Genomic DNA, 14,518 nt, shown 5'->3' with positions numbered 1-14,518 from the left:
TTCTTCTGATTTCTCTACTGTTTCCAAATATTTATTGTATTGTTGCTTGCCTTGCTGCCTTCCAGAAAGGTGTTATCTTTTCATTCTTCTCCAATTTTCATTGCTCTGTCCAACTGACTAGCTCATTGATATTTGTGTTCTATAGTTTCCACAGCATGATTAAACGATAGAGATGGACAGCATGGAAACAGACCCTTCAGTCCAACTCATCAACATCAACGTGAAATCCTAAACTGATCTAGTCCCATTTATCAGCATTTGGCTTATATCCCTTTAAACCCATCCTATTCATGTATCCACCCAGATGCCTTTTAAATGTTGTAATTGTACAAATGCTGTAATTCCACCACCACCTCTGGCAGCTTACTCCAAACAACAATATCCTCTACGTGAAAATGTTGCCCCTTAGGTCCCTTTTAAATCTTTCCCTCCTCACCTATGCCCTTTAGGTTTGGATTCCCCTACCCTTGACTATTCACACTAACCTCTCATGATTTTATAAACCTCTATAAAAGGTTAGCCCTCAGCCTCTGATGCTCCAGGGAACAAATCTGAGCCCATTCAGCCTTTCCCTATAACTCAGTCTTCAATCCCAGCAACATCTTTGTAAATCTTTTCTGAACCCTTTGCTACAACAGGGAGGCCAAATTTGAATGTAGTATTCTAAAAGTGGCCTCAATGCCCTATACAACTGCAACACAACATCCCAACTCCTACTTTCAATGCACTGACCAATAAAAGCAAGCATGGCAAGAAGATGCTTTATCATCCTGTCTACCTGCAACTGCATCATCCAAAAAATTCTTGATCATAACTCAAACTCAACCCTAAAAAGTATTAATACATTCTCCAAAAAAAAACAAGGAACCTAGTACTGAGCTTTGCACAACCTCATTGAAACACAGTTTTACAGGCACAAAATAACCCTTGCGCCCTTTGCTTCCTTTTTCTGAAGCCAATTTCGGATCCAACTTGCCATTTGCTTCAGATCGTAGGAGCTTTTACTTTCATGACAATTCTATCATTTGCAGCTTAAATCAAAAGCCTTGTTAAAATCCTTACCTTCATTGACCGTCCATTACTTCCTCAAAACAAAGGTAACCATATTAATCAAATAAATGCAGAACTCACTACCAAAGAAACTATGTAAGAGCTTTTAGGAGAGGCTATATACATGACTGAGGGACAATAGAAGGTTGTGTCACTCTAATTAGATAAGGAAGATGAAAGAATGCTCAAGTGGAGCAAAAATGCCAGCCTGGACTTGTTGGATCAAATGGTCTGCTCCTGAATTGTATATCCTATGTAAAAGTAAATATCTTACACCAAACATTTATTTTGCCAAAATAGGTTTACATTTGGAGCCTGAATCATTCACCTTGCAAGACTTTATGCTCCTGATTAAGGATAGACCAGAGGCAGGCAAATTGGGTTAGTGCACTGTAAAATGTTTTACAGTGGCATCTGAATGTAATAAAGACAATTTAAAATTACATTCTCAAATGCACGTTAATAATCTAGTTACAGAATCCAAGTACAGAGGAACCTCGATTATCCAAATACCAATTATCCGAAGGAGATCTCGAGGTCCCGATAGAAACATTACATCAAAGATGTGTTTCCAACAGTGATTAAATAGGCACCATCTCCAAATGGCTGATCTCCCTCCCCCTCCCCCTCTCTCTCTCTCTCTCCCCCCACACTTTTCCTGGAGTTTTACAGAGGGGTGTACCCTAACCCCCTTCCCCCAGATAATCTTTCTAACATTGTCCTGTACAGGGCAAACGTGGAACCTCTCAAAAAGTTGCTCGCTCTATTTGGAGACTTACCCCACAAAGACAGCTGCAGCAGTCTTGTCGTTGGTTACAGTCCGGCTGCCCCAGAAGGGGGGGGCTAGGGTGGCGGGGTTTGGGGGCGGGGGCAGAGTGGTTGGGGTTCGGGGGCGGGTGGGAGAAGTTGGACAGGGTTTGGGGGTGGGCGGGGGCTCATGTGCTGTAAACTGCTGCAGTCTCCTGAACAGGGAGCAGACTTTAAAAACTGAGCCCCAGAGGAAAGGCATTTAAATCAATTAATTGAACAATCTATTATCTGAACGAAATAGTGCCCGCCATTTGTTTGGAAAATAGAAGTTCCCCATTACACCATTCAATAAAACTGGTAATTGCTTGTAATGAAGACATTAAGACAGAAATTGTTCAGCTACAGCCTTTAGTTGAATTAAGGTTCGCATTGAAAAGCAACTTTTTAAGTCCTATGACTAGTCAGAAAATATCACAGACCTACAACTTCAAGAACATACAATCTCATTTCAGCATTTTATCTTTGCAATAAATCAGGTAGTCTATTGCATTTCATTTTATAGTTTTCTTTAAAATCAAATGTGTAATTGTTAAACAGGTAAATTCTCAATGGAAACGTTTTTGATACTGGCAAGCAGGAGCAAAGCAAAAGCAACTGCACTTGAAACAACCTTACAATTTTAATAGATAAATTTCAAAACCAATTTGAAAATTCATATGCAAATCTTTTTGTTTTAAAAATGACCACACAAAGAATGAGCTCGTGGAAAGTGTACTGCAAGGTTGACGGTGCTCTGAAGAGAAAAAAATAAATTGATCTCCAATCAACTAAACTACAAATACACCAAAAGACATCCTCGCACAAGATTACACTGCAAGCGTTAATCCAACTTTTCTCCTTGTATAAAAACAGAAAATGCTGGCAAAACTCAGCAGGTCTGGCAGCATTTATCAAAAGAGAAACAGTTATCATTTTGAGTTCAATACTACTCTGTCAAGAGTCAAGTCAAAGTCAATCATTACTTGATTTTCTCTCTCACACAGATGCTGCCAGATCTGCTGAGTTTCTCCAGTATTAGTTTTATTTCAGATTTTCAGTATCTGCAGTAATGTGCTTTTGTCTTCTCCTTGTAAATACTAACAGAATTGTTATAAACAAAAGACACTTCCATGCAGAGGCTTCAGGTCCACAGCTCGGCCTGATCGCCTGGAGAAATAAATGGCAGTCTCAGCCCAGCACGATGGTCACCCAGTGGAGCGGTCTTTTTTGGATGTAGAGGTTTTGTCCTGCATGGAGGTCTCCTCGTTGTGCGGAGGTCTTTGGTTTCCAGGCATTCCAGCGGCCCAGCAGGCAGTTTCGTCCAGGACTGGCGGTCGTCTTCTGCAGAGGCTTCTGGCTAGTATTCCAGTAGCTCAGTGTGGCGGTCCCATCCCAGCTGCATTTTCAGGGTATTCCATCATCCCTTAAATTGGTTTTCCCCAAATCTAGGAATCATTAACTGAACTGTCTTAATTTGACCTTTTATTAAAAATGATGATGAATGGCTTCTGTCATTGATGTAAGCACATGGTTGGATAACTTATAAAAGGTTTTTCACTATTTTTCATATAAAACCACATGACAACAAATTTCTATTCTATTCAATAGAAATAAACACACTGCTTATTCATCACTTCCTCTTTAAGCAACAGAACTGCTATACAAGCTAGATGTGTGTTCGCTCCCTTTCACTTCTGTAATGTTAAAATGATACACAAATGAATTAGCCATATGTATATAAATAAAAAAAAAAAAATAATAAATAAATAAATAAATAAAATATATATATATTTTAAAAAGCAACTAAAAGTACTATACTGTACCTTGGAAACCTGAGCACACCGACACAAAGTGACAACATCCAAGAAGGAGAATATTCTATAAAAACAAATGAAAACAATACATTATAAAAATTGCAGCTTACAGTCAGACCTGGAAGAGAAACATTTATCAAAGAATAGAGCTGTACAATTGTTACGGTGAGTCTGTACTCACACAGTCTTAAAACCATGAAGTTTCGAATACATAAGCTTCCATCACATTCCAGTAAATGTTTAGCATTTTACCAAATAAAACAAGCTTTTATAAAATAAATACTCAACTTCATTCCTCGAATTTTGAACGTGTTTTCACCAATATATAGCCTTGAATGAAAACATTAAGAACAGTCCATTCCTAAATACTTCTGGGGACTGAAGCTAGAGCAAGAGACAGAAGTAATTGAATGCCAACCATGACACTAATGATGTCAAGCTTTCCCTGGTATAGGAGATAACAAGAAAACAACTGCTGTTTGCACTGAAGAGAACAAAAATGCTCAGATTTAAATCATTATGGCAGGACACCATAAGATATCTCATCACCGTGTGATGAAAGAAATTGCTAATTAAATGCAGAAAGCTCCTGAACAAAATATCTAGCATGCTATGATTATGTTTATTAATTCAGCCATACACAGAGGGAGATTCACTGACAATGCTAGCATTTATTGCTTCTTGCCAATAGCCTTCAAGATAGCCAACTTATGTACTACAGTCAATATGGTATGGATGCAGTGCTGTTGGGAACGGAGCTGAAGTAAATATATATTCATATTTGACTATGTGCTGCCTTTTCGCCATTTCCCTTTTAAGTCTTTTCAAGGAAGTTTCTTAGGTGACAAGAACAAAATTTGTGACAACATAAGTATTTAAGTTCAAATACAATGTCAACCTCCACAGAATTATGGGGACAAGAATGGAGGTCAGAATGACTTATAAATCAAATTCAGCACAATTTGCTGTAATTCAATTCCTCAAAATGTCACCGTCAGGAAGCACAAATTACATTTCATCATTACACCATTGTGTCTAATTAGACAAGTAATATGAGATTACCCATTAAAGGCCAGTACTCCCAGTTTAGATACAGCATACTCTTCACAAATGTAATAAGTTAGAAATTGTGCAAAAGGATGCCAAATACAGTGTTCTTTGAATTTCTTTTCACATTGTGACTCCCTTGCAACTCCCAGCATGTTTCAAACTGGATTAAATTTTTCATATCACAACTCAAGTGGAAAAAGTGCACCGATAATTATGTCCCAATGTTCTAAATGCTGTTAGAAATGTGTTACTACACAACTAAACCCCAAGATGACCAATTTGTCTGACAGGCTGTACCAGGATTAATTAACTGGAAAATAACTAAGTTATACAAACATTGGGGGTGGCAAAATAATGATGGGGAGAAATAAATTCCATGAGTTAAAGTCCAGACCACAAGGGCGAGAATATGAATTAATTAACAAACCTGTCGTAAATTTTGGCAATGTTGTCCTCAGGAATCTTTGATTAAATTCCTGATTAGATGGACCCAAGTCTTTTCTTGCATTGGCATTCTCTCTATTGAGCCCAATTTGGTTTCTGTCTTTTCATTCACAGTCAGAAGGGAGAGATATGTGTTTCCTGTTTATAGGTTTCTGAATACACTGACTCATAGATCTGTAGCAAACTGCAGCTGGACCAATCTATTGGCTGTTGTTCGGCAGTTTTGCCTTAACTGATGCTTCCCTATCTCAATAAAAGTGTCCACCTCTCTGCCCCCAATCTCGTGCACATAACACAATTCCACTTTATCTTTAAGCTGCAAAAGAAACTTTCCTGACCTTTTCAGCCAAATAGCAGTGCCCAACTTCTACTGTCCAGTCCAAAATGAAAAATGTGGTCCTTTATGCTCACCAGAGACAACAACAGTTTTTCAAGCAAATACTTTTACTTCCTGACTGGACCAGCGTGAAATGTTCAGGAGGGAGCTTTTTGATTTTACTGCTGTCCTTGCCTGGCCTGCTTCACTCAAGATGCAAACATATTTTATCAAAAATGCTGATGCTTTGGCTTGATGGCTCTTTTGAGGGAATTTTCTAAGTCACATCAAGAATGACTCATCAACAAGGGTTCAGGCTCATCTCCTTACAACTTTGACCCTTGCAAATAAGATTTCACAATCAATAACTGAACTCAAACCTTGTTAGTTTCATTCAGGTGAGCCTCAATGGTATAATAATCTTGATAGAATATTCCATGAACTACCCATAGCATTCATAAATACTTTCAGTCATTCAGTCAGGTGAACAGTGCAGGCTAACCTGATTTGGCTATAATCTTTTATAGCTATAAAGGCACCCAATGATGAGGCTACATGCATTAATTTTGCTCCAATTTTCATTGGAATAATGCACAAACTAAATACCCCTTATATTTAACCAAGAACCCAAGCATTTGTCATCTTTTTCAACAAGTACTTTCTCTCTCCACATAAGACTTCAATAGTCAGTCTAAACTTGAACCATCATTGAGGAATACACAATTTAGACAGTAATTATTTCCTCCATTGACACTAACCATCAGTTTCCTATTTTATTTGTTCTTTCTTTACCAAGTCATCCAAATAAACCCAATATCAGCATACAATCTCAAGGCAGGAAATATCCCTTCATACTTCAGAATTGTTCAGAAATAAATCTTGACTCTGCGTAAAGCTCTGTGCCAAGACAGCGCTAAACTTCATGTTCCGATGTCAAGCACAACCTTGCTGGCAGGATTCCGAATTGCACCAAGCATTTCACTGAATAGGCCCTTCAGAACACTTAAGTAGGTCATCAAAGTACTCTTCCAAATGCTCTACAGCAGAACACAATGACCACCTTATCCAGCCAGTGGCAATTGCAATCATCCTCAGCGTCATCATATGCAGGTCATGCCTTTTATCTATCCTCCAAGATATGCACATGTCAGTACCTGAGGTGAAGGCTTTAATTAAAATAAACTGATTGTGCAGTTTCTTCATTATTCTGTTGTTGGCACCCTTCTGCTTGCCTGGCCAGACTACACAAGTCAGGTATCTGAAATGTAAAAGGCCCAAGGGTCGGGCTGTGATGAGGAGAGAAATAAACGGTACACACTTACTATCTGCAGGTAATACTGCAGAATTTCTATTACCTGCTATAAGATTGCGCTGTTTTATTTTATTTGGTTTTTGATTGTGGACAGAATTAGGAAAAAGGATCATTTTACAACAAAGGACTGAGGGAGGAATTTGTGTACTTTTAAAAAGCAAGTTACTGAAACTCCTACAAGCTTTTGTTATATTGTCACTTTATAAGCCATAGGGATGGTAGAAATATACACTGGGTTGTGCACTAAATGAAATTCTGCTGGCAACAAGTAGGTGATTGGTTTGTGAAATTGTGAACAATGGGGAAGTCAAAGCCTGACAATGACTGACTGGTTCCTGGGTAGCTGAACAACCTGCAAGTGTGAACGATGCAGTGAGAAGCCCTGTCTTACAGGAAGGGGAGAGTGGTGTCTCTCTCTCTCTCTCTCTCTGGTAATTTACCAGCGAGAGAGAATCTAAAGAAAGACAGTTGCTTTCATCTACAATTACTGTAAGCTGTTGCTTTTAACCATTTGATTCAAATACTTTAATTTGTGTGAACTAGTGGTGTCGCCTATGAAGTGAGAGAACATTAAGGAAGAGCTCAGAACAAAAAAAGAAACAAAAGGAATTCGTCCAACTAATCCTGAAGTCACATGCCACTTAACTGTTTCCTCAGCCATTTATTCCCTCATCTATAAACACCATTTATAGATGTTTGGTGGTGTTTTAAAAGTGGGTTTGAAGTCTTAATTGAGAGTTTGTGATGATACTATGGCTTTAAGAGGTATATTTTGTCCTTTTTTTAAAAAAAGGAGAAAGGTTGACAGAGGTGATTAGCAATCTGTACCAAAGTCAACAAAAACAGCTTTAGGCGCCTTGGGGGATTTTTTCCAAAAACAATTAGATCAATAGAAGCAGCCTGAATGAGTGGGGTCAAGCTCCCATAGAACCAGAATCTGGTTTTTAGTTTTAGCTTTCAGTAGCAGTTGCTGGGGTCTTTATGTGGAAGCTGTTACTCTCCGTTGCAGTTAAATGCTAGGGTTCCCTTCCTTCTGCTAGAATTGTATATAAGACAAAATCTATGTTATGATTTTGCCTTTGCCAAGTGTGTGTTTATGGAACATTACTACATTGGAACAGTTAATTAGTAGTAGTTTATATACGGTTTTGTTAAACATTTCAATAGAGCTACAGTTAAGCCAACTCTTTTTTTTCTGCATTTTAGTGTATAAGGTGCATTTTGTTTCAAGTTTAGTAATTTGGCCAACTGAATTGTATCCAGAACACAACCTACACTTACCTTTAAAATAAAAACTAGATTGACTTCATGTATTTTGAAGGAGTTTGATCTGTTCCATTACAAGTTATATTTGACAGTTCATAGTCATTTACCTGTGGTCACAATGAATTTATTTCTAAGTAACAGTTAAGTACAGAAACCTAATGTGTGATTTCTGTTAACCGGAGTCTATCAAATAGGTAAATTGGGGATTTTGATTTCCAGCAGGCTACCCGATGAATAGCAACACTGGCAAGCACCAAGAATAGGTCATGCCAGCTCAACAAGAATGCTGGTTAACAGATTTCTTATTGACTACTTGATTCACAACTGTAACACTTTAATGAGACGACAGATAAGGCCACATGGGTCTAACCATGAATGATCAAGCTCTTTAAACTCCCTTCCATTAATGGACAGTGGGTGGGGGGGGGGGGTTCATTTCAGTTGGAAGCAATCTAAAGCTCCCAGAGATCTCAAGATGTATTCTAAATCCGCTAATAAATCCATTTTTCCATATTTCACATTTTTATAAACTTAATTGTCAGATGTTCACCATCCTTTAATCCTAAGTAATCTATAATTTACAGACTAAAGCAGTCTTTGAAGCCCAGAAAGCTTACTGCAGGACTTCCACCTCTCACCAACTTCTTAGTTGCTTGGGAAAAAGCAAATGACCCCAGGAGATGGGCTGTGTCAGAATAGACAACACAGGACAAGCCCTTGCTTGGAGAACAGGAGTGAAGCCTTGAACTCCAATATCATTTAAATCTTGTAACAGAGTTAAATAACAGCAGTCCTCAGGGGAATCCAAACAGTTTTGCATAACTAATGGATGCTTAATTTTAAAAAGCCTACGAGCACTGCTTTTTTTGTTAAAAAAGACAAGACACAGCAGTCTGAGTCTGGAAATTCCAGTGACTAAAGGGGTCCAGTTGGGACAGTATCAGAAAATACAAATTTTACTGTAAATCAGAAAATATTGTAGGATGGACTGGAACATTTTTAAATTACGAAAAAAGATTGGAATGGCTAGAGTTATTATTTGGAATAGAGGAAGAAACCAAGGGGAAATCTAAAATTGAGGGAAAACGATGGGGATTTATAAACCGCATAAAAGCTGAAAGAACTGCAGATGCTGTAAATCAGAGACAAAAACAGAAATTGCTGGAAAAGCTCAGCAGGTCTGGCAGCATCTGTGGAAAGAAAGGAGAGTTAACATTTCCCGTTGAGTGAGCCTCCCTCAGAACCAAGGAAGTTGATTTCTGTGGAAGGATGACTAAACCCAAAATGTCATCTCTTCTTTCTCTCCACAGATGCTGCCAGACCTGCTGAGTTATTCCAGCAATTTGTTTTGTTCATAAATAGCATTCCAGTCCTTCTTGCTTGAGGTGACAAAGATGTGGGAGATAACGTTTCTTAATTAGTAATCTCCAACCCCAGGCTAATGTACTGGGGACGTGGGTTCAAATCTCACCATGGCCAATGGCAAGATTTGAATTCAAAAAGACAAAAATTTAGAACAAAAAGCAAACCTATTTGTGGACATGTTGATCATTGGAAACAAAAAAAAAGCCTTTTGCCCTTCAGGGAAGGCGACGTACCATACATATCTGGTCCACAAAACTCCAGATCCACAGCAATGTGGTTAATTCTCAACTGCCCTCTGGGCAATAAGGGGCAGGCAACAGTCAGAACGCCCACATCCCATGAACGAAAAAAAAGCTTAGTGGGAAGTTCAAAGGAGACTTTCTTTTTCAATACCAGGGCTACAGGGTTCTGGAACTCAGTGCTTGAAAGCATGACAGGGGTAGAAAACTCTCACGACAGTTTTTGTACATTTGGATATGCATTTGAAGTGTCAAAACCTACTAGGCCACAACTAAAATTGGAAAGTAGAATTAGGCTGGATGGCAGCTTACTGGCATTGACAAAATGGAAGGAATGACTTCTACTCATGATCTGGGAGAAGCACAAAGTAGCAAAAATAGACAGTATTCCGATAGAGGGACTTTAATGTCCAATATTAACCAAACCCTGAAGGCCATATTTGCTCAAGTGGGTGTGCAGCAAGTGGTGGGAAAACCAACACGAAAGAAAATTCCCCAATTGGCTTTGTCTGAGCACCTCATCTGCAGCAGATGCATCTGTGACAGTAGGATACTATGTCATCTTTGTGAAAACAAGGAATCATTTTCATATTGAGAACATCCTCCATCATCATGCTAAATGGAATAGATTTAGATCGGACGCAGCAGCTTAGAATCAGACAATGAATCACAATGAGCCATCAACAGCTACAGAATCAAAGTCAGGAGTTTTTACATCACAAAGAGATCCTTCAGCCCATAATCTCCACACTGGTCACCTAACTAAAACTGGAAAGTAGAATTAGGCTGGATGGCAGCTTGCTGTATCAAAAGTTCACTGTTCTACCTCCTTGTCAGCGTGTGTTGTGTTGCTGGTTCTGTTGCAGCCTCTTATGATTTGGCAATCCTGGTTTCATTCCAGCAGTGAATCATGTTTCTTGGGGCAGCACGGTGGCTCAGTGGTTAGCACTGCTGCCTCACAGCGCCAGGGACCCGGGTTCAATTCCAGCCTCAGGTGACTGTTTGTGTGGAGTTTGCACATTCTCCCTGTGTCTGCGTGAGTTTCCTCTGGGTGCTCCGGTGTCCTCCCACAGTCCAAATATGTGCAGGTCAGGTGAATTGGCCATGCTAAATAGTGTTAGGTGCATTAGTCAGAGGGAAATGGGTCTGGGTGGGTTAATCTTCAGAGGGTCGGTGTGGACTTGTTGGTCCGAAAGGCCTGTTTTCACACTGTAGGGAATCTAATCTAATCTAATCTAAACCTGAACAAATTCAGGCTCCATTTGATAAATGCCAAATAAAATGGACTAATCATTGCCAAGAGAAAATCTAAATTTCCTTTTTGAAGTTCTACAGCATTAACTTAATTAAACTCTGTATCATCAATATTCTGGTGGTCACCAGGATCAGAACCTCAAATGAACCAGCCACAAACAGTGTTGCTACACTAGCAGGTCAGAGGTTGGGTATTCTGCAGCAATTAATTCAACTCTATTCCACAAAAGCAGAAATAGATCTCAATCATATCAGTCACAATTGTAATGAATAATGGAGAAGGTCAAAATGCCCAAAACCCATTTCTATGCCTATTTTTGAATGTTCTAATGCCAAAGGATTGAACATAAGTCTTATGATAGAAGCCCCGAGAGCAGTTTTAGGTCTAGTATCTTAGGATATGCTGTCAATGGAGGAGTTCAGGGGAGGTTTACAAGAATGATCCTGGAGATGAAGAATTTGTCATATGAGGAAGGGTCGAGGACACTGCATGCAATGGAGTTAGGGGGCGCTGGTGGAGATGGATCTCATTGAAACCTACAGAATTCTGATAGGCTTGGATAAACTGGTCATGGAGAAGGTGTTTACACCAGTAAAGAAACTAGACCTAAGTGCACAGCCTCAGAGGGTGAAGGGATAACCCTTTGGACCTGAGATGAGGAAGCATTTCTTCAACCAGAGAGCAGTGAATCTGTGAAACTCATGGCCAAGTGAATTCAAGATAAGAGATGGAGATTGATTCCCTTACTAATCAAGAAGCTAAGGGTATGTGGGAAAAGGCAAGAGAATGGGGTTGAGAAATATATCAGCCATGATCAAATGGTGGAGCAGACTCAATGGGCCAAATACTATTTTACAGTCTTATGATACTCTAACACTGTCAAACTTCCCTAAAGACTGCATTCTCCAACTACTAATGTTGCAACTCTGTTCCTTCCTTTGTTATTCAACATGACAATCATTTTAAGGTCCAAAGCACTGCCAGTGGAAGGAAATTAAAGGCATTATCCAACAGAACCGCAAAACTGAATGAACACATTTTTATCCCCTGTTGCAATATGCAAGACAGCATTAACTTGGAACATTACCTGTAAATTAACAAGAAAGTACACAAAGAATATGAATGTTGTAATAAAACAATAAAATTAAAATCAATAATAAAAGTTTCCTGAAGCATGCAATAATCCTACTTTGCCAGTCAATATTTCATGACATCATTTATAACCTCCCTAAACCTGCTAGTTTTAAGATTGGCAAAATTTCTTTACTTAATATGCTACCTACAATGTATCCATCAATATGTTTTATGCAACATCCTAAAAGGACAATTTGTTCATTTCACAAGCATAAACAGCCTTCCAGCATATAATAAACCAAAAAATGTATACTTAATTGTGAATTAACAATTACCCTTATAAAACCAAACAACTGAAGCTTTCCCAATAACTCAAATCAGTAAATACACCACATGGTGTGGCACTGACACACACAAAAATGAGAAATTAGTATCAGCAAGAATAATTTCAGAACTATTACTTTTGGTCTTAATTTGTTGGAGTAAAAAATGTGATCATGCAATTCAAATTCAGAACTTGCCACTCACTGCATGTTATGTGAAAACCTGTACATTAGCTACAAGGCACAAGTCAAATGTCTAATAGAAAACAATAAGCTTGTCTTGTGTGTGTGCATATCAACATCATTCACCACCTTAAAAATTCACTTCCTACAACATGGAGGCACAGTGGTTGAAGCATGTATTATTACAAAAAAGTGGAATGCATCAATTCAGTAAGTTTTCATCAATTTTTCAAGTTCATGCTTCTACCACCTTGGGCAACCATCAGTACCACTACTTCCAAGTTCCCACTAAGGGCAGCACGGTGGCACAGTGGTTAGCACTGCTGCTTCACAGCGCCAGAGACCGGGGTTCAGTTCCCGCCTCAGGCGACTGACTGTGTGGAGTTTGCACGTTCTCCCCGTGTCTGCGTGGGTTTCCTCCGGGTGCTCCGGTTTCCTCCCACAGTCCAAAGATGTGCAGGTCAGGTGGATTGGCCATGCTAAATTGCCCCTAGTGTTAGGTAAGGGGTACATGTAGGGGTATGGGTGGGTTGCGCTTCGGCGGGTCGGTGTGGACTTGTTGGGCCGAAGGGCCTGTTTCCACACTAAGTAATCTAATCTAAAAAAAAACTTGCGTGTGGAAACAGGCCTTTCGGCCCAACAAGTCCACACCGACCCTCCGAAGTGTATCCCACTCTGACCCATTCCCCTACATTTACCCCTACATTTACCCCTGACTGATGTACCTAAACTATACATCCTTGAACACTATGGGCAATTTAGCACAGCAAATTCACCTACCTACACATCTTTGGATTGTGGGAGGAAACCCACGCAGGCACAGGGACAGAGTTGCCAGAGGCTAGAATCAAACCTGGGTCCCTGGTGCTGTGAGGCAGCAGTGCTGACCACTGAGTCACCATGCCGATGTCAGTGTAGTTTAGAGCTTGTTTGAATTAGTGGCACATCAATTTCAATCGGCGACTTTGAAGGGGTATAATGATTAACTTTTATGCATGTCTGCAGCCACGGTGATTTCTTTTAAGAATAATATGAGAAAGCCAATCCTGACGTGTTGTAGGGTCTTGATTTCATTGGGGCAAGTTTTTATATCAGTGAAATAATCAATTGTGTATTAAGCTCTCTGTTTAGAAGGTCAGAAAGTGACCCTATTTTTCCCCTTCTGATTAGGGGGAAGAGCCCATGGGTTGGAAAAAATTAAAGCTTTTGCATTTCTGTTTGGCAGGGTTGCAGAAATCTTGGCTGAAGCTCAATATATAAAAGTTCTCTCTGACAAAGGGAGTTAGTTTAGAACTGTTAAGAAATAGATTAACTCAGTAAAGAGGTTGGTTTTAAAATTCAAGTTTAGAAGCATTTCGTTAAAATCCTGAAGAGGTTATTTGAAGCTGAGAAAATCTATGCTTTATGAAATTTCAAGGAAGAGATGATCAGATTCTCAAAGACAAAAAATTGAAGCCACAATTAAAGTCAAACCATATGTGTTAGAGAAGGGAATGCACTCCGATGACAGTATAGGCTGTTCTGTTATAAATACGCATTTAGTTACTATGAATTCATGGTAATGCGATTGGCGAACTGGGGACACCATTCATAAACTATGAACTTTTAAAACGTGTTGACTATAATATGATTACAGCGCCAACACTAAGTGCTGTTTCTAAAGCATGATTTTTCTGTGAATTTTTATGAAGTTGAAGTCATGTACTGTACATTTAAGAGAGTGAATGCTGTTCTGCACTGAGAGTTGACAAGAGCAGTCTCAGTGTACTGGGAAATAAAAAAAATGTAAGATTTGGCTGTGAAATAGACACCCGAGTTGGTTGCTGTTTTGACAATGCGAATTTAACCAGTTTAAATTATGTCCCAGGATACTAAAATCCAACTGAGTTTGAATTTATTGTTTTGCTAACATCAAACCAATGAGACAATCTGATGTTAGTGGTATAAAAATGCAGATATTTAATTAATAGAAGGGTTCACAGCCGTGTCATAACATCTGTAATGTAGGGTTGCACAAGAACGCAACCATCACATTATG

At 39.2% G+C, this 14,518-nt stretch overlaps 1 protein-coding gene across 3 annotated transcripts in view; it reads right to left on the bottom strand.

Moving 5' to 3' along the window:
- Window positions 1-14,518, bottom strand: part of fbxl2 (F-box and leucine-rich repeat protein 2) — a 184,473-nt gene that overhangs the window by 111,332 nt on the left and 58,623 nt on the right. For all 3 annotated transcript variants that reach the window (XM_087986131.1, XM_043688900.2, XM_087986132.1), the window contains exon 3: window positions 3,663-3,717. In XM_087986131.1, the coding sequence (XP_087842257.1) occupies window positions 3,663-3,717 (55 nt within the window). The remainder of the gene's footprint in view (window positions 1-3,662; window positions 3,718-14,518) is intronic.

The sequence above is a fragment of the Chiloscyllium plagiosum genome, unplaced genomic scaffold (genome assembly GCF_037043375.1).
Source record: "Chiloscyllium plagiosum isolate Xiang-an unplaced genomic scaffold, Cpla_swu_hap1 HiC_scaffold_4, whole genome shotgun sequence".
Taxonomy (NCBI): Eukaryota; Metazoa; Chordata; class Chondrichthyes; order Orectolobiformes; family Hemiscylliidae; genus Chiloscyllium; species Chiloscyllium plagiosum.
This window is presented reverse-complemented; position numbering and strand designations above follow the sequence as displayed.